This window comes from Alligator mississippiensis, chromosome 2 (assembly GCF_030867095.1).
Source record: "Alligator mississippiensis isolate rAllMis1 chromosome 2, rAllMis1, whole genome shotgun sequence".
NCBI lineage: Eukaryota > Metazoa > Chordata > Crocodylia > Alligatoridae > Alligator > Alligator mississippiensis.
This window is the reverse complement of record NC_081825.1, coordinates 183249418-183276147: the sequence shown is the minus strand read 5'-3', so window position 1 is coordinate 183276147 and position 26730 is coordinate 183249418. Positions and strand designations below refer to the sequence as shown.

Genomic DNA, 26730 nt, shown 5'->3' with positions numbered 1-26730 from the left:
GAATGGGCAAAAGCAGGGCACCAGCATGTCACTGCCCTCCCCACCATCATCCTCCACCTGTGTGACAGGATTACAGTTCCAAGCATCCCCCAGCTGTCCGGGCTTGGTACAGTTTCCATGGGGACCCATGGATCACTGTCTCGTCTCGGGGACTCCGGGTGCATAGTGTCCTTTCTCCAACAAGCCAGGTAGCAGAGAGTTTCTTGACACTTGTGTGTGTTCCTACAAATCTCTCCAGTGCAATAAAGTTGTATGTCTTACAATGAACTAATACCATACCACAGAGCAGGGGTTGACAACTGGGGGTACACATATCTCTGGGGGTACTTGGAATGGCTGCAAGGGGTACGCATAGTGGCACGGGGAAGCAGCATGTGGCAACAGGGCAGAGTGCTGAATGGGGGCAGCAACTGCAAGCTCCCTGCTGCCACTGCCATTCACCACTCTGCGCCGCCGCCATGCGCTGCCAGCTTCGCGTCCATCTATCCGTCCAGCAGCACCCACGTCCTTCCCCCCGCCCCACCAGACGGAAGGGAGTACACACCAGAAGGGGTACATTCATTCAAAAAGGTTGAAAACCCCTGCCACAGAGCATTACAGACTCAAAACAAATGTAACCTTTCTACTGAAGAGCTAACACTTCACAACAGTTGTAAAGTGTTTGGGCAGATTTCGATTCCATGTGTAGAATTCTATCCTTTTGCAAGGATGGATTCCATGTCCAGTGACAAATATTTGTTAGGCATGCTATACAACAGATTTCCTCTCTGCATTCAGCCACAAGGCAGGGCCACTGCTGTATGATTCAGTCAGCATTGATGTGGCAGGGCATTGGTTGTGCCTGCCATTTTAAGGGCCTAAGCCAAATAGCCAGCAGGTGCCTGATTGCTGCAGCCATTTTGGACTCAGGGCTGCCTATATAAAGACAGCATTTCGCTGCTGACAGGCCAGGCAGCAACATTGCCTGGCTCTAAGGCTTCTTGGAACACTGTGGTGGTGGTGGTGGTGGTGGTGGTGGTGGTAAGGGAGGAGCTGTAGGGGATGGCTAGGAGGCTCCTGGTCCTGGGCATGACCTAAAACTGTACCCTACTGGGAGTGGGTGGCCTGGTGGGGCTCTCAGTGGTATGGGAGCCCCTAGTAAATGCCAGGCCAGTTACCCTCCTGGTGAAAGGCAGGTCGGGGCACCTTAACCCGAACTCCCACCTCCGGGTGGGCCGGGTGACTCTGGAGGTAGTGGGGCCAGGCACGGCTGTGGCTACCTGAGCCCATGGGGGAGGGAAGCCCCGAGTGAAGGGGGCAGAGATGAGTAGCCTTGAGTGAAGGGGAGAAGAACCAGAGTGCTGAGGGCCCATTACAGTTGTATACACATAGTGTTGCCCTGGAAGGGGTTGGAGTAAGTTTAGACCCAGTCAGGTAATTGGCTGGCCACTACCCTGGTGAGGGTCATGGGAGAGGCCCAACAGATGGTACGTCTGCCACCCAAGGAATGGACTAGCTAAGCCTATGGCCGAAGGGGGCCTGATCCAAGAGGGAGTAAGGCAGCATAAGTTATCGATGCATGAAAGAGACCCTGTGAGAGAGGGTGGAGTGTGTGAGGCCTGAATAAGAGGCGGGCGGTATGAATGTGTGCATGACTGAGGCCTGACAGCACGGCCTAAGCTTGCTCTGGTGGTAGGCTGAGAGCACTGTAACATCCGGATGCCATCTGCAAGGCATAGGCTGTGGTGTAGAGGAGGTATGGGGCTGCAGATAGCACCCCCTGGCATTGGGGCAGTAAATGGGCAACCTCCTGCCTAATTAAGATCATTAATCAATTAATAACAAGGTGCATCAGGTGGGGGCCGTGCCCAAAGGCAAGTGGGGAACCTAGCACTGTGGCTAGACAGGGAGCCCCACTTTGCTACAATTGATATTAAAGACTGAAGAATTATTTCTCCAAGATAGGAAGGAACTGTCTGGCCATCAAATCCAGTCTGTTCTTAAAGTAAGAAACAATATCAGATGATCCCTATTGTAAATGGATCAAACTGTACCCTAAAAGAAGTTGCATTTTTTTTTACCCCTTCTACTGAAGTCTTCTCCACCACCTCACTATTTTGACAGAAACTTTCTTCCAATCCCCAGCTTAACTTTATTCATAGCCAGGTTATACCTATTTCTCATAATGCCAATATTGGAATGTTGAATACATGGTTGCCTTTTGTACATCTGAAACAAAGCTTTGTTTGGTAATATCTTTTACTGTGTTAATCTAATAGTTGGGAGAAATGTTTGGGCCTAAAAGTTTGCCTAAATGCTTATCCTGAAGCTTGGGAAAGTGGCAGATAAAATGACTATAAACACTAGGCCTGTGCAAAGTGGCTAGTATTCGCTTTGGATTCAGCCAATTTTGGGGGGACAGTGATTCAATTCAGTGATTCGAATCACTGTCCTAAATCAAATCTGATTCAGATTCAGCCATAGCTGAATCGGCCCCATCCCCCACCTGCTCTCAATGGCTGCCCCCCACCCCAGCTCCTGGCTCTTTGACGGGGGGGGGGAAGCCCCCACTCACCGGCAGCTGCCAGGTGGGGGGGAGGGAGGGGACAATCCCTGCTGCCCCACCCTACATAGGGGGGCCTCTTCCACAAACCCTCTGACTTCTGCCCACTGCCCCAGTCCCTTCTATGGCTTCCCTGCCTGCCCCAGCTCCCATCCCTTTTAAAGAAAAAAAAAAGCATTGACTCACCAGCTGCTGTAGTGGCCTTGAGGCTTCTGGGGGCTCATGGCAGAGCCCCCACCCCATGCAGCACGGGGATGTGAGAAGCAGTGAGGATTGGCCCCCTGCCTGGCAGGAGTCCCCTCCCCCGCCTCCTACTTACCAGCATGGAGTCTGTGTCCAGCTCCCTGCTGCAGTCAGTAGGGATTGCCTGAATCGGTTTGGTGACTCAGAGAGCTTTGAATTTATTTGGACCTTTTTAATTGGTCCCCTGATTCAATTTGGAGATTCAGCCATTGACTCGGGTCAAATCTCCTCTGAATTGAATCAGCACCCAAAGCTTCATGCAGCCCTAATAAATACCAGGTAAAGCAATGACTTTAGTTTAGTTGCACTGTGTAAATGATAATGTGCCCTTGATAAAGACTGTGTGTTAGGATTAACAGATGCTGTACCTGGTTTATGTCACTACCTGGTTTATGTCACAACTTGTTCATGATAAGAGGAAATATTTTTTTTAATGAAATCTTTGAAGTATGGGCCTTGCAAATGTGGAAAGAATGCGATAGGAAGGTACTTTCAATTTGTTGAATGCAACAGGAAGGTACATATAGCTATAAGAAAATCCCTAACAAACATGCTAACATCAGGAGTTCTCTCTGTTTACTTTAGTTTTATTACATGCAGTGTTTTGGGGGGGGGGAATTCAGTGTAGGAAGGAGTTATTTATGAAGGAGATAAGGAGAACAAATATATTATGTCAGTGTAATGTGAAGGATGACATCAGAATAACAGTGGACACAGGCAATAGATAGGGCTGGGGGAAAAGTTTCCAGGTAAAATTACTTTGAACCCAACATCCAATGACACGGATATTAAAAAAACAAACAAAACAACCAAAAAGCTTTCATATTGAGTCAAAAATCCTTGCATCTCCCAATCACTTAAAAATGCAAGAAAGAACAGTTCCTAATCTTACCCTCACCCTGACTGAATGCAGTGACTAGCCCTGGCTTTGTTTTCCTTTTTGTGTAAAATTTTTACACTTCAAAGAGGGCAATTAGCACTTTCTCAGGCCAAGCTCCATCTTGTTGTTCTCCTGGGAGCAAGAGAAACTGAGGGATTTTCTTCCCCTCCCTCCCCACCCCCATCTCACCCAGAGGCAGGTGTTTTCACTCCTTCTCAACAAAGCATGCAGACAGACTGACAGATGGCCCTCTGCCCTCCCAGCCCTGCTGGTGCCCTTCATTCCTGACCTGCAGCCTCCTGCCCCCACCCAGCCCTGCTGGTGCCTGCCCTATACTGCCGACCCACAGCCTCAAAAAAAACCAAAAAAACCCCCAAAAAATCAAATCTGGTCAAGTCAAGTTGACCAAACCCCCAGAAGTCTTTGCAAGATGCTTCAGTTAAGAATTAACAGTGATTGTGGCCTAAAGTTAACCCCAGTAAAATGAATGCCAGGGAATATCCAGAACAACAGAACCATAAATTAAAATGATAACATGGTGACCACATTTCATTTGTATTTAAATGCTATTTATAACACCAACCTAGCAAGGTGTGTGTGGAAAAACTGCATTAACCTATTGTTTTACAAGAAACAAGTACCTGCAGAGTTAATGCATCCCTGAACTTGGAACTTCTGTGTTTAAAAAAAAAAAAAAAAAAAGTTTAAATCAAAGCTACAATAAGTTTAAAAAGCAAGTTTGCCTGTTGCAATTTATATTATTGAAGGATTTATTTATTATAAACTGGTCAGTATAATTAAAAAAAACCCTCTTTTTATGGTACATATCCTCATCTGAAGTAAAACAGGTTTTATGGTAAATGTCAAATACAATCTTGGTGGTAACAGGAAGCCCAGGAGTAAAAGACTGTGCCCATAAGAAGTAAAAAAGTGACCAGGGAGATTGTTACTGGGTAAACACTGAAAACTACACTCTCCTGGGACTGGTTAATATGGTGAAACTACTTGTGGCAGGGTAATCTCTACAAAATGCCACATGTTGCCACCCCAGGAAAAGGCAAGTACAGAGCACCTGAAAACCCTGGCTCCCACTGCCTTGTAGGTTACCCTTTGATGGGAAAAGGCTAGGGGGAGCATACCCCGACAGAAAAGCCCTTGGTAAAGGCCAAGGAGGGAAAATGTATAGCAGAGTACATGCAAAAAAACTGGAATACATATGGAAATTAGCAGAAAATAGGGATTTCAAGGTCAAAACTGGAGGAGTTAAAGCCCATAAAAAGGGGACTGAAGAGGCTGAGTGGAATGAGAAAGCAGATTTGGCTGCGAAAGCAGGAGCGAAAGAAGGTCCCTTATGGGAACCAAGAAAAAGGGTAATTCTAGTAGCAGTAGCACCAAGTAAAGTCTTGAGTTTAAACTTAGCGAAATTGGAAAAAAAAGATGATAAGCAATTACAGGAGCTGGTAAAGAAACAGGAGGTTTGTGGGTGAAAGATTTGAAAAAAAATGACTCTGCTCTTTTAGCTAAAATTAATCCAGAGACCGATAAAGCTCCTGTATGGGTAGTGCCTACTCGGATCCAAACTAAAATAATTACACTAGCTCATAATAAAGGACATTTAGGAATAAAAACAAAAAACAAAAAAACTCACTAAAGCAATTGCAGGCAGCTGAATGGTAGTCAAGTGAGAAAAGATGTTAACTGTTTGCCCTATGCCACTAATAATCAAGATACTAAAACAATCAAGGGACCATTGGAACATCAGAGAATTGACAGCCCCTGAAGTCAGTTGCAAATTGATTACATCAAACTGCCTAGAAGTGCAAGGGGTAATAAGTATTGTTTGGTAAGTGTAGATGCATTTACCAAGTGAGTAGAAGCCATGAACGCCGCATGCTGACGGAGGCTGGGGGTGGGAGCATGGGGACCGCCCACAGGCAGTGGCGGCAGTGAGGGCATGGTGGCGGCAAGCAGGGAGCTCCTGCAGGCAGCCACGGTGATGTTGACAGCGGGGGGAGGAGGGGGCGAGTGCTAAACAGCAATCGGCCAGCGGTGATCAGGGACCATCTGCAGATGCCACCGGCAGCATCGGTGTGTGGGGGGTTCTGCCAAGAGCCCCACCGACCCCTGCCCACTCTTCTAGCCCCGCCATGGCTGGTCTAAGACCCACCCCAGCTCCTGGCCCTTTAAAAAAACCAAACAACCCTCCCACCCCCCCGCACTCACTGGCTGCTGCAGTGGCCTTGGGGCTTCTGGGGGCTCATGGAAGAGCCCCCCATGCAGCGTGGGGCAGCAGGGATCACCCCCTACCAGGCAGGAGCTGGCAAGTCAGGGCTTTTCTGGGTTTTTTGTTTTTGTTTTTTAAAGGGCTGGGACCTGGGGTGGGGGTGGGGGGGCAGGCAGGGGTCAGGGGGCTCATGGCAGAGCCCCCACATGTAGTGTGGGGCAGCGGGATGCAGCAGGGATCATTCCCCCTGCCCAGCAGCAGCCAGTAAGTGAGGCCTTTTTTTTTTGGCTTTTTTTTTCTCCAAAGAGTGGAGTGGGCAGGGCAGCTATTGAGAGCAGGTGGAGGATGAGGCCAGTGTGATTCGGAGATTTGGCAGCAGCTGAATCTTCAAATCAGATTTGGCCGAATCGGTTTGGGACAGTGATTCAAATCACTGTCCCCTGAATCGGCCGAATCTGAAATCTGAAGCAAATACTAGCTGCTTTGCACAGGTCTTGTGGTTACCAAGTATTAATGTGAATGAAAATCGAGTGTTTCACTCAATGGTGAAGAAAAGAAAGCTGTTGAAACTGGTAAAAGTGGCAGTAAAACAACCTTTGTTTTACAAAATAATAGCACCCATTGTATATGAATATGGCCTATAGTGATTGTAAGTGGTGTTGTGGTTTGCTTCAGACCTATATGTAGGAAACAAAACCCTGTGAGAACCATGGATCCCTATAAATCAGGTAAATGGGGAAATGACAATGGCTTTGTGGGTAAAACCACTGGGAGGATGCATATGGAAATATTATTAGTGAGGTAATTGTCAGAAACTTAAAGCAGAAGTGACAGTGGGACTACAGATGCCAGAGGAAGTCTCCCCGTGAGTCTTATACAATGAAATGAAAAATGACAAAATAGTGCTGCCATGTGTAATAGCAGAACCCTTTCCCCCTAAAAATGGAAAAGAGGAAACCAACTAGTGGGATTCCATAACATTGTCCAACGTGTCCCCAATGAAAGTGTGGGATAAAGTGGAATATCATGCTCAATAACAACCTTAGTGGAAATTGGATAGTCCATTATGAGGGACTTTGTAAAGTTGTTGTCCCTCTCCAATACACTCCAAAACATCAAAAATCAACCGGTAGAAGCGTATGTAGTAAAACAGCACCTGGAACAGGAAGTGTTGATAAAACCAAAATGATCATTGAAAAAGGTTATTTTAAATTTAAATGCTGCAAATGTGGTTAAAATTAACAAGGCATTAGGCCTGTGCAAAGTGGCTAGTATTCGCTTTGGATTCGGCTGATTTGGAGGACAGTCATTCGATTCGGTGATTTGAATCACTGTCCCGAATCAATTCGGCTGAAGTCGATCCAGAGATTCGGCTGCTGCTGAATGTCCGAATCACTGAATCTCCAAATCACCCAGGCCCATCCCCCCACCTGCTGTCCAAGCCCAGCAATGGCTGCCCCTCCTGCCCCAGCTCCTGGCACTTTGAAGGAAAAAAAAAAGCCCCCACTCACTGGCTGCTGCCATGCAGGGGGCAATCCCTGCTGCCCCATGTTGCGTGGGGAGCTCTACACATTGCATGGGGAGCTCTAAAGGGCCAGAGCTGGGGTGGGCAAGGCAGCTGTGGGATGGAGGCTGGGGGAGCTGGGGGGTCATGGGGCTCATGACAGAGCCCCCCCATGCAGCGTGGGGCAGTGCAGGGCAGCAGGGAATGTCCCCCTGCCTGGCAGTACCCAGTGAGTCAGGGCTTTTTTTTAAAGCACTGGGACCTGGGGCAGGTGGAGCAGCCATGGGGGGTGGGGGCTGAGGGAGCAGGCAGGGGATGGGGCCTGGCAGGGGTTCCCCCATGGTCCCCTCCTCCCTCCTCCAGCCCCCTGTCCACCGCCCTCTACTTACCAGCTCTGAGTCTGGCTCTAACTCCCTGCTGCAGCAGGCAGGGACTGCCCGAATCATTGAAGCTCTGAGAATCAATTCAGAGAGCTTCAAATCGATTCGGACCTTTTTATTGGTCCCCCGATTCGATTCGGATTGAGAGAGATTCAGCCACTGAATCCAGCTGAATCTCTTCCAAATTGAATCAGCACCCGAAGCTTCGCACAGCCCTACAAGGCACGTGCTGCTTTTGTAACCTCATTAGAGGAAGGATGGAAAGCATAGATGACTAAATGATACTTGGACCCCCGTGGGAAACAAAAGCATAACTTCCTAGAAACGGTCCTTGGAGGAACCGGAACAGGGTTGGAAATCATAAACACTGTAAATGAGGAGACTTTGGCTAACAAAATACATAGTATCAGAACAAAACTCGAATCCCTAACAGTTCCATTAAAGTCCTCATTGACAGCATTAGAAATAAGTCACTTTTTTGCTACCACGCTACTTCCTGAATGGAAACAATGAAAAAAAATGCCACACAAATACTAGCAAATGCCTTGGGAGCACTGAAAGGTGACATATCCCTAGCATTAAGTTGCATTCAAGTACAAACATGTATGCAGACCTCAATAATGAATTTGATTTGAGAAGGTAAATATGTTATCTTACCAAATGAAATTTGTAAGATAGTTTGGGACAATGCCACCAAAGAAGAGTGAAACTTGCAAAGTAGGTGAAAATTAGTAAATTTTCACGTGGATGTTGCACAGAATGTTGCTGTGGCATATGTGACAACTGTTACACACGCTCAGCGCTTACAAGTATATCCAATTGGAAATAAATGCTAATAGCTCAGTTTTATATCCGATGAATCACAGTAGTTGGGCCTATCAAAAAAAATAATGCTTGGAAAGCTGTTAATTTGAAAAGCCTGTGTTATAGTACATGGTTTTGGATTTGTTTGTGAAGACCATGTAATAAGGTTAGTGAATTTGTCTTAACCCATCCCGAGGGAAATGTCATTTTGAATTGGACCCCAATCCAGATAATAAGCCAGTTTTTGTTTATGCAGGAAAAGGGCACGTGTGCATTCAAACTCAATGTACAAATATAATTGCTAATGACTGGTATAATTACACTATGAATTATAGTGTAAATCAATGTTTTTGAACAGTGTTAAAGCTTGAATGCTGTAATTTTAATTATGATGTCCTTGCATATATTAGTCAAGCACTTAAAGCTGATTTTGTTTTGTATGAGTATGTTAAACCCTTACACATAGAAAAAAATATAACTTTGGTGAAGCAAATGTTGCAGCACCCAGATTTGCAAATTCAATTGCAAGAAGCAAAAGATAAAGGCCCAAGTGCCCTTATTATAGTCCATCATGATGTAGATCAAGTTACTCAAATTTTGGACTGCCTTAAAAAGATGGCATATCATAGTTTTTGGGAATTGATATGGGAATGGTCTCCAAAAGCTACATGAATTTTGAATGCAATAATGCACCCACTTGTTGTTTTGCTGGGCATTATCATCATTATGGTGGTTGCTCAAATTGGAATGGTAGTCATAGAATCTCATAGAAGTGGGGTTGGAAGGGACCTTGTAGATCTTCAGGTCTGACCCCCTGCCTGGGCAGGAAGAAAACTGGGCTCAAATGACCCCAGCCAGGTAGGCATCAAGCCGCTTCTTGAAGACCCCCAGGGTAGGAGCCAGCACCACTTCCCTTGGAAGTTGGTTCCAGATCCTAGCCGCCCTGACTGTGAAGTAGTTCCTACGGATGTCTAATCTAAACCTACTCTCCAACAACTTGTGGCCGTTATTCCTTGTTATCCCGGGAGGCGCTCAGGGAAACAAGGTCTCCCCCAAACCCTTCTGGTCCCCCCTAGTGAGTTTATAGACGGTCACCAGGTCCCCCCTCAGCCTTCTCTTGTGAAGGCTGAACAGGTTCAGGTCCCGTAGCCTCTCATTGTAGGGTCTGCCCTGCTGTCCCTGGATCATGCGAGTGGCCCTCCTCTGGACCCTCTCAATGTTGTCCACAACCCTCTTGAAGTGGGGTGCCCAGAACTGGACACAGTACTCCAGCTGTGGCCTGACCAGTGTCATGTAGAGGGGGAGGATCACTTCCTTGGACCTACCTGAGATGCACCTGTGGATACACGATAAGGTCCGGTTAGCCCTGCCAACTGTGACCTCACATTGTCGGCCCATGTTCATCTTGAAAACAGTGATGACTCCAAGATCCCTTTCTGCCTCCGTGCTCTCAAGAAGGGAGTTTCCCATCTTATAAGTGTGCTGCCGGTTACTACTGCCCACGTGCAGCACCCTGCACTTGTCCATATTGAAACACATCCTGTTTTTGTTAGCCCACCCCTGCAACCTATCCAGGTCTTTCTGCAGTCTTTCCCTCCCTGCTAGTATGCCCACCTCACCCCAAATTTTGGTATCATCAGCAAGTTTGAACAGGTTGCTTTTCACCCCATCGTCCAAATCACTGATAAAGAAATTGAACAGTGAGGGCCCAAGGACCGAGCCCTGGGGGACTCCACTGCCCACTTCCCCCCAGGTCGAATATGACCCGTCCACCACCACTCTCTGAGTATGACCCTTCAGCCAATTCACAATCCATCTGACTGTGTAGGCATCGATGCCAGTCGCCTAGTTTTTTAATGATGATGGGGTGGTTGACAGTGTCAAAGGCCTTGCTGAAGCCCAGAAAGACTACATCCACTGCGACACCTGTATCCAATGCTTTTGTGACCTGATCTTAAAAGGCAATCAGGTTGGTCTGACGTTGTAGGGTCTGACATTGTAGTCTAAGTGCACCAACTGGCACGAATCATTCGAAAACAAATTCAGAAGGAGAAAATTCATAAGCAACTTTTACTTCCCTATCCACATTAAAAAAAACTCTAATGTGCCTGGCAGAAAATCTAACACTCGGAGTTGGTGGCCCCAACTGCCTTGAGTACAATAGCCAGGACAAAAGAGTAAGTGGTAGCAATGGAAAAGGTTTTCCTAGCTACCAAGGAGGGTAGGTGTTGCAAAAATAAATAAATAAATAAAATCAAATCTGGTCACGTCAAGTTGATGTGGGGGCTGAGGGGGATCCAGGAAAGGGTCGGCTGGGTTGTGGCCACAAACCCAGCACGTACAGATGGGTACTTTCGACCGCTGGAGTAGAATTAGGCACAAACGCGTACTGGTTCAAACAAAGATGGCTTTACTTACACTGTCGAGATGTACAGCGTAGGAAGAAAGTTAACTTCAAACTTCAGTTTCAGTTTAACCGAGGAGCTCTGATAAGACGAGATATCTTTAATACGAGCATTCAGGACATGGGGGTACGTCGGGGTCGGTCGGCGATGGGGAGTCGGCGGCAGTTGATCAGTCTGCCATGTTCACTCCGAGATGGGCGCGGAGTTCTCCAACTTGGGCGGAAACCGCTCCAACCTTTTATACGGCTAGCGAGCCAATTGCTAGTCGCCACATAGGAATAATTTAGAACCGGCCAAGTGAATTTGCATATGAGTGGCGAGAACCTTTCCACGCCGGGGCTCTCCACTGTGCCGAGAAATTCCCTCGTACAAAATCTCACCGTGCCTTGTGCTAGAAAGTTCCACTGTGCTGAGGCACTCAACCACTAGGCTCTGACAGTTGACTGAATTCCCAGAAACCTTTTCGAGACAATTCAGTTAAGAGCTGGCAATAATTGTGGCCTAAAGTTAACCCCAGTAAAATGAATGTCAAGGAACATCCAGAACAATGGAACAATGGAACCAGAAATTAAAACAACGTTGTGATCATTGCAACTAATTAGTGTGGGAACAGGAAAATATTCCAGGTGCGTTAAGGCTATGCTATTATAAAGCTTCCAAAATATTATATAATCAAGCTTGGCTAGCCTTAGTAATGGTGACATCACTAAAGGTTTAAATAGTAGGGCTGTGAGAAGCTTCAGTCACCAATTTGATTCACCGGAGATTCAGCCCAATTTGGTGGCCAAATCTCCAAATACAAATCAAATCAGGAGACCCTTTAATCTCTCCGAATTGAATCAGAACCCTCCAAAATTGATTCAGAGAGATTCAATGATTCAGACATAGACACAGCTTTAAATGTTTTTTCTACATATCTCAAGGTACCAGGCAATTTGTGAATGCTGGGAAGGATGGAGCGCCCCATAGGAGTGCAGGGGAGTCTGCAGCATGCTCAGTGGTGCACCTGGAAGTGGACCAGAAGTGCTTCCGGTCCACTTCCAGGTCCGCCGTGGAGCGTGCAGGGGACCCCCTGCTCTGCCCCTTAGCTTGGCGACTGGTGCCTCCTGGGTCTGGTGGGGGCACCTGTGCACTTGACAGCAGACCTGGAAGTGGACCAGAAGTACTTCTGGTCCACTTCCAGGTCCGCTGCCAAGCACCTGGGGGGGCCCTCTCCATGTTCCTGTAGGATGCTCCATCCACCCCATGCTCCATCCACTCCACCATCCACGAGCCGCACCTGGTACCTCGAGGTATGTAGGAAAAAAACCCAACATATAAAGCTGTGTCCATGGCCGAATTGCTGATTCTCTGAATCAGCATCGAATCTTCATATTTGGATTCAGACGAATTGAATTGAGACAGTGATGCAAATCAATGAATTGATCACTGTCCCCCGATTCAGGCCGAATCCAAATCAAATACAACCCATTTTGCACACCCCTATTAAATAGCCTAAGCAAGTAAAATCACCATTCGCTGTTTGAATCACCTTCATGGATTTTTGAGGGAGGGACCGGCATGGATTTCTAAAGGAAGACCAAGCCTTCAGGTTTGGAAGATCGCAACCCAGGAAGCTCACCCAGTACGACTGACAGAGGGGAATGCCTCCTGAGTAACAGCTCTAAACAGACTGTGATGCGGTAAGGAGCCACGTTAACACACTCGGTTTTTGACAACTGCCTGTTTATATTTTGGCAATCCCAGTAAAGTTGACTACTTGTATACTGGCAACCCCAGTTGTTTAGTTGCTTTGTGTTTAATGGATAATTTTGTAATCAGTAAAGCTTCTAACTAATTATCAAACAAGTGCTGATAGTTAATCACATTGTTCTCCTTGTCCACAAAAGAGTAGGGCTCAAATTTCAGCCCAACACCCTGCCACCCCAGCGTTGCCAGTGCCCTTCGCTCCTGACCTGCAGCCCCGTGACCCCCCAACACTGGGATGGGGCTGCCACCTCGTGCCAGTTCAAAGCACCCTCTGGTGCACAAAGGGGTGAACTACAAAAAAGCTGCAGCGCCATCGGTGGACAATGAAGGTCATCTTTGAGTGCTTTTGTGTTTGCACGCAATGAATCCATAGCTACGGCGATGTAATCGGTGGTGACACAAACTAAACTATGTCCCAGGAGTTTTATTTTAATGCGCTGAAAAGACTTTTAAAAACTGCAGGAAATCCCATTCGTGCAAGCAAAACCAGTTGCAGTGTCCTAAAGGGCAAATCTCGTGGCGTGTACATGTAGTCCAAGAAGCTAACTCTGAAAGTGGTATCTGGCTTGCTCCACTGCTAAATTAAATCATACAAAGAAGCCAAGCTGCTGTGTGACCTTATCACCCGAGCAATCAATACTTTCAAATATCTTTTGTCAATATGTCACACAAAGAAACATCAAAAGGAGTCAGAGCTTACTGACACTCACACATCCTGAAAGAGGGAAATGGGGTATAATATAAGCTTTGCAAACCTTCAAGGCTGAGGCACTAGAGTGCTGCTGCAACTTTTCTCTTAGGAAAGACTTCCCATGATCAAATGAAACTTTGATGTCAAGTAGGGAAAAGAAAGAATCATTTCCAGGATCCCTTTTGCAGGATGGAGGACCTATGGATTTTGTCTGAAATCCAGGCCTCAAGGTGCTTGCTGCTGTATGTGCAGAGACACATGCACAGATGTGTGTGTGCACACATACACGCACGGAATAAGGAACAGTCTCTATACCTAAGAGCTTATAATTTAAATAAACCTGACAAACAAAATACAACATCCCCATTTCACAGGTAGAAGAACTGAGGCACAGAGTGACTTAATTAAAAGGACACACCAAGAATCTGTGAGAGCCAGAAACAGAACTCAGATTTCCTAAGTCCCAGTAAAAACACACAGACCCAACCTTCTTCATTTTTCTGTTCTAGCTCCCCAAAATGGCTCTTTAGCAAGGCGTGTTCATCAACAGACTATATACACTCTTCTGCTACAGTCCCCAGATTTTCATCTTCTTCCCCAATGACCCTTTTAATAAGATGTTTAGCACCTATTCCTCCACTGTACCTTTCTAGTTAAATAGTATCTCAGTAAAACCACCCCTAGTTCAGTTCTGACATGGCTTATGATCATACGGAATACACATCAACTCCTAACTTCTTCATGCTCCAGTAGCTTGAAAGAGAGACAAAAGGAAAACCTCCTTGCAACAGAATTATAATACTTTGACTTTTGCACTGTTTGTTATCTGTGAATAGCAGAACACTTTGCACCCATGGTGCCCTCTGTCTTTACAAATGACAAGAAATGTTAGCTGCCCGGCTAGAAGTTCCTCAAAGGACTCCAATCTTCACAAAGTGCTGATCCCTTTGGAAAATATATATCTATATATATCTAGCTATATCTATATAGCTATATATCTAGCTATATAGATATAGATATATCAGGCTGTCATAGGGGTTGGATGGCCAAAAATCTGTGTACCAAACACCAGTAGTCATGTTTTTAAAGCATAGGCTTCCTAATATCCCTCTGAAAAAGAAACATTTTATAGAAGAAAAAAGTAAGGCACAGATGACTTGCACAAGGGCACAGGAGACATCAGTGGTAGGGACAGCAAGAGTATGCAGGCATGCTAATGCCTAGCCTGAGCAGAAAGCAGGAGTTCTACCCCCTGGTCCCAGACCATTCTACCTTCTCCTTCTATTGCAGTTGTTACGCTTTACCTTTAGCTTCCAGTGAGCAATGCAATATATAGTCTGATTAGGAGCAGGGAAAGAGCAAAGCCAACAGGGAGAACAGGGCTTGCGCCAGAACAGAGCTGACCAAACACAGCTGGCATAGAATAATGCATGGGGAGAAGCAAGCTAAGGTTGGCCTGAATCACTATTAAGTCTACCAAGAAATATTCTCATCAAGAACAGGTACGTACGAGGTGCAAAGTTAACCCACATCATTAGCTTGGTATATATCGTAGCACACACACTTGGTAATTATACGGTGCCCATGACTGGAGAGGTCAGGACAAGCAGACAGCTTTTTAGGGGTCAACAAGCACCCTGCTTCCACACTTATTCGGGGACATTCTGCATCTAATCTTAAAAGATGTGGAATTTCTCACAGTCCCTGCAAGAGTTAAGAATCAGAGGACAAAGAGCCACAGAAGAGCTGCGGCGTTTACTGCTCATCACACCCAGTACCCAGGTACCGGTAAATGAATCATAAATGATTCATCCAATAGGGCAAGGAGGCAAAGGTTGAGCGGCAACAGTTGGGAATTAGTGCCAGCCATGCAATGTTCTTCACCACCATTCGGAGGAGTAAATGGATGACAAAGTACTGCTGACTCCAAGGGAGGAAAGAGGCAGGAGTGCTCCACCCACAGCCAGGGTTTCCCTTTGCTTTCTGCCGTCTGCGCCATGGCTGTTTCTCATCGGCTCTCTGCCTACGTACTCTTTCTGCTGCTACCCCTAATACAGAGCCAAGGTAAGTCAATGCCTTTGGAGTCCGGATGGATGAAAGTGAAAAATCTCCTTGGTTGCCTACCTCAGGATGTTGAATGCCTTCTTCCAAGGCATCAGCCACAGCTGGAGACTAGCTGCTGGAGTAAATGCACCTTAGATCTGATCCAGTTTGGCAATTCCTGTGTCTGACGGAAATATTGTGCCTTTTTTTCAGGATGCTCTGTAAATAATGCCAAGCCATTGGTACGAGAAAATAACTCTGCTGGCTTAGTGGTGACCAACATTACAAAGGCTGCTGGTATCACAGTAACAATCAGTCCCACAGCGGATGGAAATTGCTTCTCCATTCGTGACACAGAACTGATTCTAAGCTGTTCCTTGGACTATGAGGTAAGTTATTAAATGAAAAAAGGCAAATATCAGCTAATTTAACATTGCAAAACACTTTCTATAATGTACTTTTTACTGTGACAGTCCAATGGCTCTGTCAGTCGTAGCAAGTGAAGCTTTTTAAAATGGCGCCTACCTTTTCAGTTTCTCTGAGCTTTAATAGCCTAAGCAGGGAACCTGCATGTACAAGTCTGGCCCAACTACTGTCTTGTTAGAAATCCACTCCAGGAAGGGCATAAGGCATGTTGCTTAATGGAGCAAGATATGGGTTCTTAAGTGGAAATCTGTCGAGTCAGTGGAGTTCTGAACCCAAGCAGCTGGTCCATGTGCACGTCTGGTCTGTGTGCATTTGTCAAATAAAGCTAGCATGTAAAAAAAAAAAAATCCTGTTCCCTTCCACGGCCTTTCCATTTTGAAATGTAAATGTTCAATCTTGTTAACTATTTCCCAGCTAATTAGTTTACGATCCATCCACTGGGATCATGCCAAGCTCTCCTCCTCAGGAGTCAAGGGTCAGTTTCCTACCCAGCTATAACTCCCCCGTCCTGTACAAGCTTTACCTTGCTCCCAGCAACAGCTTTTCCAACATAGCCATGTTTTTTCAGATGTAAAATTAAACTCTGCGGCATGTTGCACAATAATAAATTGAATCTAAAAATAAACACCTGGGGCCCCCCGTCTGTATTTGCTGTATGATTCATTGTCATCCCATTCAATTAAAATCTCCATTTTAGCTTGCCTGAATCTACTTCAGATCTCCCTGTAGACAAAATTCCACATTACAGCCAGGGGGGCATCAGTTGTACGGGGGAGTTAGACAAGCAATTGGTCCTCATAATGGATGTAATTGCAGCAATTGGTATCTGTTAAACAGAAAACCTGCAAAGCTTCTAAGACCGCTCGCTCTCTCTCTCTCTCACACACATCCACCATAGAGAGCTCCTCAGTTCACTCTCATATGTAAGGATGGTCTCTGATCTGTTTTATACCTCTGTAAAGGTGAAACAATTTTTTGGAAAACGGTGGAATTATTTCAAGTTGGTAGTCATGGTACTGAGATCAGAAACTAATTGGAAACCTGTAAAAGGAAAGGAAAAATCCCTATCATTTTTAATTTAACAAAAGGATCCTGGAGGCCCTAACTGATCAAAGCACGTATTCTCTTATTTTACTTGAAGCATAGGCTTTCTTTAAGTACATTAGAGGAAGAAAGTCTGCCAGAGACTTAGTTGGGCTACTGGATAATGAGGGTGTAAAAGAAATGCTTAAAGAGGACAAGGCTATTGTTGAGAAATGGAAGTTATGCACAGATGTAGCATTTGTCACGGGAGAAAGTCTTTTGTTCTGGGACTGTACAGAAGTACATGTCTGCTGTCCTGCTTCAGGTCCCTCTGCAGTAGGCAGATAAAATGTACTAACACTTTTTTCCCCAGGATACCCTATTGTACATCTGTACGATTATGACAGTTCATTCCAGTCTCTTGGGCTGTGTGCTCTTGCTGGCCACCTACTACTGAAAAGGCAGCAATGCATCTTGGAAAGGCTACATGTGTATATGACTGTGCAGCTCCTGTTTTGATTCAAGTCATACCTCTGGGTAATCAGTCCTGAGTCAGAACAACACATCTGTATACAGCCTAAATGAGTTCCTTGTATCAGCCTTACTGGGGAAGATGGTGGGTAGATTCTCTCACCAGAGCCCAGGGGACAGGTCAGTAGAACTGATTCACATTGAGGTATCAGTAGATGACATTTTAGAAGATATTAATAAACTAAACAGGAAGAAATCACCAGGACCTGATGGTATTTACCTTAGAGTCTTGAAGGAGCTCAAATCTGAAATAGCTGATCTACTTGCTAAATATACAATCTGCCACTAAAAACAGCTTTGGTACCAGAGAACAGGAGAGTTGCCAATGTAATTTCAATTTTTAAAAAGGCTCCAGAAGGACTTGGGGAAATACATCTAGCTTGTGTTCCTGGCAAAATGGTAGAAGCAATAATTAAACAAGTATTGTTCAGCATATGGACAAGCAGGCCTTGCCAGGGAGAAATCAGCCTGGTTCTGTAAAGGGAGGTTATATCTTACCAACCTGCTAGAGTTCTCCAAGTGTTTCAACAAGAATGTGGATCAGGGAAATCCAGTAGTCCAGTTGATATAGTATATCTGAACTTCCAAAAAACCTTCAACCAAGTCCTACATCAAAGGCTCTTAAAAGTAGGTTGACATATGATTAGAGGGAATGTCCATTTGTGGATCTGAAATTGGCTTAATGATAAAAAAACAGAAAGTAGGGATAAACAGTCAATTTTCAGAATTAAAAGAAGTAAACAATGGGGCCCTGCAGGGATCTGTGTTGGGACAAGTGCTGTTTAAAATATTTGTAAGTGACCTGGAAAAGGGGATCAGTAGTAAAATGGCCAAGTTTGCCAATGACATAAGATTATTCAGAATGGTAAAGGCCAAAGTGGACTGTGAAGAACTACAGAAATTTGTCATAAAATTGAGCAAATGGGCAACAAAAGGGCAAATGAAGTTCAATGTTGATAAGCACGAAGTGATGCACATGGGATAAAATAACCCAAAATATACATGCATCATGATGGGCTCTACATTAATTGTTACCACACAGGAATGAGATCTTGGTGTCACTGAAATTCTAGCATTGCTAAAAGCACTAGCTCAATGTCCAGCAGCTGTCAAAAAGAAAAAATGAAATGTTCAGAGTTATTAAAAAGAGAATTGTAAACAAACTAAAAAGTATTATTATGCCCCTTAATAAATCTATGGTGTATCCTCACCTTGAATAATACGCACAGTTTTGGTTTGCACACCTCACAAGGGATATAGAAGAATGAGAAAAGCTACAAAGAAGGGCAACAAGGATGATCTGAGAAAGGGCTTTCAAATGAGGACAGACTAAATAGGCTGGGACTTCCCAGCTTGGAAAAGAGATGCTTGAGGGAAGACATGACAGAGGTTTACAAAATATTAAATGGTGCAGAGAAAGAAAATAGTAGAGGCGTAGTGAGCTCCTTCAGCACCTAGGGCAGGAGGAAGGGATTATTCAGATCAGTTGCAGACCAGCTACAGCAGTGGACTCCCTAGGAGTCACTCCTAGTTTCCTGTTTACTCCTCCTCCCTGCCCAGATATACTACAGGGGGCAGGGCTGCACCTGCCATGGCAAAGACTCCCTAGGGTGTAAGGGGGAGCACCACTTCATTAACTTCTTACCCTCCAAAATACGGTACTGGGTGAGGGGCTGTCCCTGCTGGGCTCCTGTGGGGGCTATCCCTGCTCTGGCAAAAATTCCTGGGGTGCAAGGCAAATCTGGCACCCTATCTAAGATAGCCCCTGGGACTGGTGCCCTAGGCATCTGCCCGAAGTTACAATACCGGTAAATAGGGATTTGTTATTTATTACCATTCACAATGCTAAAACTAGGGAACATAATAGGAAATTATTAGATAATAGATTTAAAGCTAACAAAAAGAAGCTCTTTTGCAGAGAGCATATCATTAACTTGTGGAACTGGTTGCCACAGGATGATGTGACAGCTGGTACCTTAACCCAGTTCAGAAGAGGATTGGACCAATTCTTGGAGGAAGTATCCATGCATAGGTATTGAGCATGGTAGACAGCCATGCAGCCTCTGAATAAGCGCTCCCTAAGCCTCTCAGAATGCCGGAAGCTGCAGTGGGAGAGCGGCAGGGAGGGGAAACTTCTCAACTTGCCCTGTTCTGCCACAGTGTGACAGGATACTTGGCTATGCCAGTAAATGGCACTTATGTGCTTTTTAATGTTTTTCAACTGACTGTTTTGCTTTGTTGTGATTTTTTTTGTTAACACAGAAACAAGATATATACATTTTAACCCTGCTTTGCACTCAAGGGAATGTACAAGTAAGTATCATTTCTAAAAATTCTGCTATATTAGTTATTATTAGATAGTAGTAAGCAACACTGAATGCTGGCATTAAGTTTCTTCTTAATTGACAATCCTTCACAAGGGTTGTGGGTTTCTCATGCTTAAAGCATTTACTTGTCATGGAAAAAGGAAAATCCCAGACCATCCACAAGATTTCAGAGCCATCGTCCAAATCCAAACCCACTCCATGATTTAGTCTAAAATTCTAGCATCCAGCTAGTTCATCCTCAAGCCATGTCCTCAGCTTATGTCAGCCAGTTTGTACCAACCCATAATGATCTTATTATGATACTTTCTTTCCCTGCTCTCTCCAAGGTTGATTCTCTGGAGGTTATAGTGACCGTTGTCAACTTGAATGATAACAGCCCAGTATTTAAGCAACCAAATTTCACTGTAAATGTTCCCGAGGTAAGAATTTTACTGAAGCCTTTGTGCATAAAGGGGAGATTCTGAATCAAAGGCCTTGCACTCTGATCTTGGCAAAAGGAAAGATTTACAACCATGTTTTCTAGAGACGAATTCTAAAAAAAATGGAAGAAAACACATTGCACAAAACTTGATCTTTTCCTACAGACTTTTACAGGTGGTGCAGACAATCCTTCCCTTGATACTTCAGGAGAGACTGGCTGATTGATACGGCCTCTGTGGTCACAGACATTTGAGACTTGACATTCAGAGGCAATGAGTTCTTTGCGGCTTTTACTGATGACTTCAGCTGTTAGCAGTGCTGCTCACCATTTCTGAAAGTCAGTCAGTAGCCTGGGTAACCATAATGAAAAAACACAAAGAGCAAAGCACACTCAACCCTAGCACACCTCACATTTCCAGCTCTCTGGGTCTTGTCTGTATAACCCACTAGTCAGTACATATTACAGATTCCCCCCTGTGACGGGACGCTGTCCTAAGGCTGACCTCTGCATCAGCCTACCCACCTGTCTTGGGCAGTCTGCCTGCCTATGTCACCTGCCATGCCTTGTTAGTAAATAATTAAGTTGTTCATTAAGCAGGAGACTGCCCTTAATGTGCCCAGCTATACCGGACTGTACATACACGCTCTGACCTCCCCTACACATGTCCCATGCCTCACAGGCGTTACTACTGTCACCAACTCTATATGACTCTGGCTCCTGTCTCTCTGCAGCACACAGGCACTGAGTTCTCTAGTGACTGGCTTTCTGTGCCTTTCTCTCAGATGCCTGGCTCAGTGCCTCTCTCCTGGGCACCTGGTTCTGCACCCCCCTGGCACTATGGGCTCACTGCAGCCCCCTGGCTACACCCCTGTGGCACTATGGGTGCTGTGCCTGACACTAGGCTATACCAAATCATGTGCCCTCTCTCTCTAGGCACTAATGAGGCCTCCAAACCTCCCCTTCTAGCCTCATCACAATCCTCCAGAGTAAACATGAACACAAACACAAGCCCCTAGGCTATAACTTAAATTATAACAGTGCTATGCCTCTTTAAGAGGACAAACTTCCACTCAGAGTAACATGTCCCTATTCTAGGTACCTGGGAGACTCGCTGTAGTTAGGTAGCACCTAGATAGCAGAGCAGTCAGTACTGGGAGAGCTAGGCAGGCAGCACCAAGTCTCAAGTAGCTTCAGTGGGCAGGAGCTCCTTCCCTATCAGTTGCCAGAGAGAGTGTGTACATCTGCTAGCTGCAGCCTGGGCTTATAAATCCCAGAACCCTGCCTCCTGCCGGTTAGGTGATGTGGGCAGGGGTGGCCAATTACTCTCTTAAGTTATTACCCTGACAGCCTGCAGCTGGGGAGCTCTGTTTGGCCTGCAGAGCTCCCTGGCCAGGCTTCTTCAGCCTTAAGGAGCAGGCACATCTTAGTGTCCTGCTACACCCCCTTTGTGCCAATGATATGATACACGCCTGTGACAGCAGCTAGGAAACCTGGGCTTTAGCTTAAGCTTCTAGTTCTGGTTCAATCCCTAGTATATCAGTCAAGATGATGGCCATCCCTGTTACACTAGGGGATTTTAGCAATGCAGTTCTTATTGGGGCCATCACAGTTAAGCAACACTAATCCTGATGGGAGTCCCAGAATAGACAAGGCTCTCACAGCGTTCAGCATTTAACATGGTCGGGGGGAGCATAGAAAGCACTGGGTGAAACAGTATAATGGAATACAAAACATACTAATGAGGATTCTCTATCCACTATATAACTACTGCTATGAGTGGGGAAAACCAAGCAAATATGGAAATCTCTTTTCAGGATACAAGAGTGAATGCCATTGTTCTATCCAGTGATACAGTAAGCGCTACTGACCTTGACCAGGATACCATATATTATGAACTTAGAGGGACTACTCCAGTAAGTATATTTGTTCACCGATCTTGTAAAAAACAGTGCAAAGACTTCTTGTTTCTCATTCATGCCGGGCTCATGTACACGTTCATTAATGAGCCATAGTTACTGTGCATTAAGTTTGGTACTTGAATAATCAAGTACTAAATGTGCAGTAACTCGTGCTACTGCATAGTGTTATTAGTCTACTGCACAGCAAACGTCTCATGGAGATGCACCCACAGACACTAACCCTGAGACAGACAACCCGCCCAGAGTAACATCACATCTATCTGATAGGGCTGTGCAAAGCTTCAGTCCCTGATTCGAGTTGGTGGATGTTCGGCCCAATTTGGTGGCCGAATCTCCAAATCTGAATTGAATCAGAGGACCCTTTAATCTATCCGAATCAAATCAGAACCCTCCGAATCGATTCAGTGAGATTTGGAAAGATTCAGAAATTCAGACATAGAGACAGCTTTAAATGTTTTTTCAACATCCCTCTAGGTAGCAGGGGCTCACGACTGCTGTGATGTTGGGGCACATGGAGTGTCCCACAGAAGCATGGGGGGCTCCCCAGCGCGCGCTTGGCAGCAGATCCGGAAGTGAACCAGAAGCACCAGGGAGCACGGGGGGGGAGGGGTGCTCTGCACCCTCCTGGCTCGGCGACTGGTGCCTCCTGGGTCTGAGGGGGCACCCAGAGTCCCCCTGCGGCCGACTACTGAGCCGGGGAGGTGTGGGGGGGAGGGCCCCAGTGCACTTCCTGGGAGACCTGGAAGTGGACCACAACTACTTCCAGTCCACTTCTGGGCTCACCACTAAGCATGCAGAGGGCCCCCCTGCACTCCTGTGGGACACTCCATGCGCCCCAGCATCGTAGCAATCACAAGCTGTGCCTGCTACCTCAAGGTATGTAGAAAAAACTTTAAAAGTGGTGTCTTCTCCGAATCAGCATTGAATCTTCAGATTCAGATTTGGCCAAATCGAATTGAGGACAGTGATCTGAATCAACAAATCGAATCACTGTCCTTGATTTGAGCTGAATTCGAATCTAAATTGAAAAGGGCCCACCCCTACTATGCAGCGGGGGACGTGATTTCAACTCATGGAATAAATGGTAGACTTTTCAGAAAGTGAAGGCAAGGGCAGAAGAGGAAAGGGGAGTTAAAGGAATGGAGAAATGAATGGTTTTTAACATTTTGAATTCTTCCAGCAGTTACACTTTCTTCTCATATATATTACAGCAGCACCTATTAAGTGGTGCTCAGAAACCAACAGTAGGTTGGAGAATAATTGAAGTGCTCTACAGTCTTGTAGTCAAAGAGTGCTGCTGCCTTGAAGAGATTAGAATCTCAAAAGATCAGGCAAAGAATGGGAACTTAAGTATTTTCATCCCTATTTTAAACATGTTGCTCTGAACCAAAGAGAGAGTTTATGTACTTTGCCTGCCTGTGGTCACACACAAAGTCTGTGGCAGAGACAGGAACTGAGACCACTTCCCCTGCATCTCAGGATAGTATCTTAACTACAGAATCTACCTTCATTTTGAAGGATTTTCTTGAAAGATGAAATATGTTCACAGTTAAATTAATGTCAGTCTGTAGTATTCACCTGCACTTTGCTGATTATGGCTTGTTGAGAGCTTCAGCTAATAAAGGATTAACAGTTAACAGGATTAAGCTTTTATCTTTTTTTTTTTTGAAAGAAGAGAGATTAATGCATAAGGCAGAAACTGTGCCCGTTACCCCTTCCACAGTTTCATGGGTTTTCATGGTGTTGAATAAATGTAAAGGCATCCGGAATTGTATGCACTGGGGCAGCTTCTACCCTCACAGTGATGGAAACCAGAGCAAAAAAATGAAGCCTGTAATTACCAGTTACAGTAGAAAGCTATGGCCCAAAATTTGGTTTCAGACAATAACATGACTCCAAATTCACCCTTATGAATGTGAAAAAAATTGTGCTCAAAATTCCAGGACTGATTCACACCAACAAAGCCAGACAATTCAATTTTACAAGGCCAAAGAGGAATAAGCCTGAGTTTATTCCTGATGGGAACCCAAAAATAGACAAGGCCCCTGCCTGTGCCTCCAATATAAAGACCCACAAGGGCCTGTACAGAAGTTACACTTACTACATATTAAGCACAGCTGTAACAGAACAGGCATTCAAAGCACATAAAGCACTTTAAAAATGGTGGATCCCTCTCTAAGGGTGCTTACACAAGTTGCTTTTTTTTTTCAATTGGGCCCCTAAAAGCACTCTACAGCTGCAGCAAGATACACATGCATGGCTGCAGAGCACTTTTAAAATGGCCAAACATGAGAAAACGTAACCCTCGTCAAATCAGCTATTAGCTGAAGGTGCTATGGAGCAGAGCACTTTAGGGAACTTGTGTTCCCTCAACGGTTAAGTTTTTGCAGGTCTAGGCACCAGCACAGGCCCACCCCTGGGGCTGTCAGCAGGGGAGGGAGGGGGAAGGTGAAGGGGAAGGAGAGGGAGCAGCAGATAGATGCCAGCTGGGCTTTGCTGGGCTGGAGCTGGGGAGGGTGGTGCAGGGTGGAATGGAGCCCCCTTGCCTCTAGAGTCCCCAGCCCAGCCACCCTGGTTGGGGTATTGGGAGGATCCAGGCTGAGCCTATGAGGATAGGGGGCTCTGTTCCACCCCACCTCCACCTTTTGACAGCCAAGCCAGGCCAGGCCCACAAGGCAAGGGGGGTCCGTTCCACCTCACCCCACCTCAACCTCTTGACAGCTGCAGCCAGGATCTGCAGCTTGGAGCTGTGCATGGCGTTTCGCTGCACCAGGAACTGGTGGGGGGAACAGAGCTCCTTGCTGCATGAACCCGGCCTGCTTCCACCCAAAACCCAACCCAGGAAGTTGCGGGGAGCTTGCAGCAGAGGGGATATGTTCCCCAGCTGCTACTGACTATCACCACCTGATGGGGGCAGGGCTGGGGAGAGGGCCACTCCAGCAGCCTCCTGGGAGGTGTGTGAGAGCACCCCCAGGCTGCTGACCTTGGCCAGTGTAGGCAGGCTTTGATCCCCCCACCTAATGGTGAACCTCTGTTTGGTTCACTCCTACTCTAATTAATAACACTTTAAGTAAAGCGCAATAGAGCACTTCTGCTAGGAGCTTTTTGAATGTCTGTATTTAGCCTCAGTCTCAGGGACCAAGCTTGGCTTATACATTAAGCCAGTGATTCTCAATCACAGTGCCATAAAACCTTTGGGCATAGCATGGGATGCCACAAAATATTAGCACTGTTAGGTGTGCAAACATCTACATGATTCAAAGATAAACCTAGAGATTTCAAATAGGAAATCAGAGTGTTGTGGTCTTTCTGAGTTCTCTGCAACAGAAAAATTGCCTATTATTTTTCTGTAGTCAAAATACAAGGGAAAGCTAACAGTCAGCTTTTTCTGAGGGATACTTTGAGTCTAAAAAGGTTGAGAATCATGATGTTAAGCAGCACATTAAGCAGTACTCTGAAATGCTGCTCACTCCTGTGTAACGGAGACATTATCAGCCTTTTATTCCTTGTTGTTTTTTTTCCAGGAAGCAACCGAGTTTTTTAACATCCAAGGAGTTAACAACCCAGGCATCTATTTGCTCAAAGCACTGGACTATGACAAAAATAAATCTATGCAGTTAGTCTTGCTTGCGAGGGTAAGTTCTTTAAGCAAGAAAAATCCTCACATTTCCAGCAGCAGCTGCATCTGGCTACATCTTCCATTCAGTAATATCTGCTGTTATTGTCTGTCCGTCATGGGGTACTGGGCTGGGACTTCTGCTGACATAAGCAAATTTCAGTGGATTTACACTATTGTAGTAACAATGCTATACCTCAGCTAAGGATCTGGGCCGCCTGATTTTGCATTGTGGGGAGGGGGAGTCCCATGTTGGAAAAATGCCTTGTCCCTAACAGGAACATTCTTCCTTTCTTTTCTGTACAGGACAGGGCTCCTGGCAGTGTGGATACTAATACAGCGAATGCAACAATCACCATAAATATCCAACAGGCTGACACTAAACCTCCCTGGTTTCTGCCATGTAAACCTGTGGCTATGAGCAGTAAAGTTTGTTTAAACACTGGTTACATTGGAAGAATCAACATCTCAGAGCAAACGGTATGCCACTTACACAGGAGCTTCTGCTTTCAGCCTGTATGCTGGGACTGGCCTTCAGCCCTGGAAACATGTTTAAAGCCAAGTTAAAGAACAGACCTTGGGAAAATTTCTCATGATGATAGAACCTAAGCTTTAAGTGAACCCTTGAGCCTTAGAGGTTTCCTAGGAAAGCTTGAAATATGAACCTACTGCAGATCAAAGCCACGATAGCTCCCTGAGCCTGCAGGCAATGTTCAGCCGACTGATGAAAAGCCATAGAGAAAAGGAGAAAGTCAATTGGTCTCAAGTCTGTCATCAGAGCAGGCCAGGCCCACTGTTTAGTGGAGGCAACTTGTCATGATATGGAGGGCCTCCGGCCACCATTACCACCCCTCTTCCCTCCCGTCCAAGTTCACCTTCTGCTGAGGTGTGAGCCCTAGGGACAGCTCAGGTCAGAGAAAACCTGGGGGATTGGATTGTTTTACTTAATCCAGCCCTGGATATGCTGACCCTTCTTTGAAAAGCTGTTTTTCAGCTGAGGGC

General features: G+C 45.7%; 1 protein-coding gene and 1 long non-coding RNA gene across 6 annotated transcripts in view; one reads left to right on the top strand and one right to left on the bottom strand.

Annotated features, from left to right (window-relative positions):
* The window catches only part of LOC109282610 (uncharacterized), a 91544-nt gene extending 75334 nt beyond the window's left edge, over window positions 1-16210 (bottom strand). For both annotated transcript variants that reach the window (XR_002089637.2, XR_002089638.2), the window contains exon 1: window positions 15991-16210. This is a non-coding gene — a long non-coding RNA (uncharacterized LOC109282610). The remainder of the gene's footprint in view (window positions 1-15990) is intronic.
* Window positions 15298-26730, top strand: part of CDHR5 (cadherin related family member 5) — a 32415-nt gene continuing 20982 nt past the window's right edge. For 3 of the 4 annotated variants that reach the window (XM_006263422.3, XM_019485172.2, XM_019485171.2), the window contains exons 1-7: window positions 15298-15486; window positions 15679-15854; window positions 19708-19758; window positions 20099-20191; window positions 22008-22106; window positions 25637-25747; window positions 26035-26208. In XM_006263422.3, coding sequence (XP_006263484.2) covers window positions 15420-15486; window positions 15679-15854; window positions 19708-19758; window positions 20099-20191; window positions 22008-22106; window positions 25637-25747; window positions 26035-26208 — 771 coding nt within the window. In that variant the 5' untranslated portion in view covers window positions 15298-15419. The remainder of the gene's footprint in view (window positions 15487-15678; window positions 15855-19707; window positions 19759-20098; window positions 20192-22007; window positions 22107-25636; window positions 25748-26034; window positions 26209-26730) is intronic. The other variant, XM_019485174.2, reaches the window with a different exon arrangement.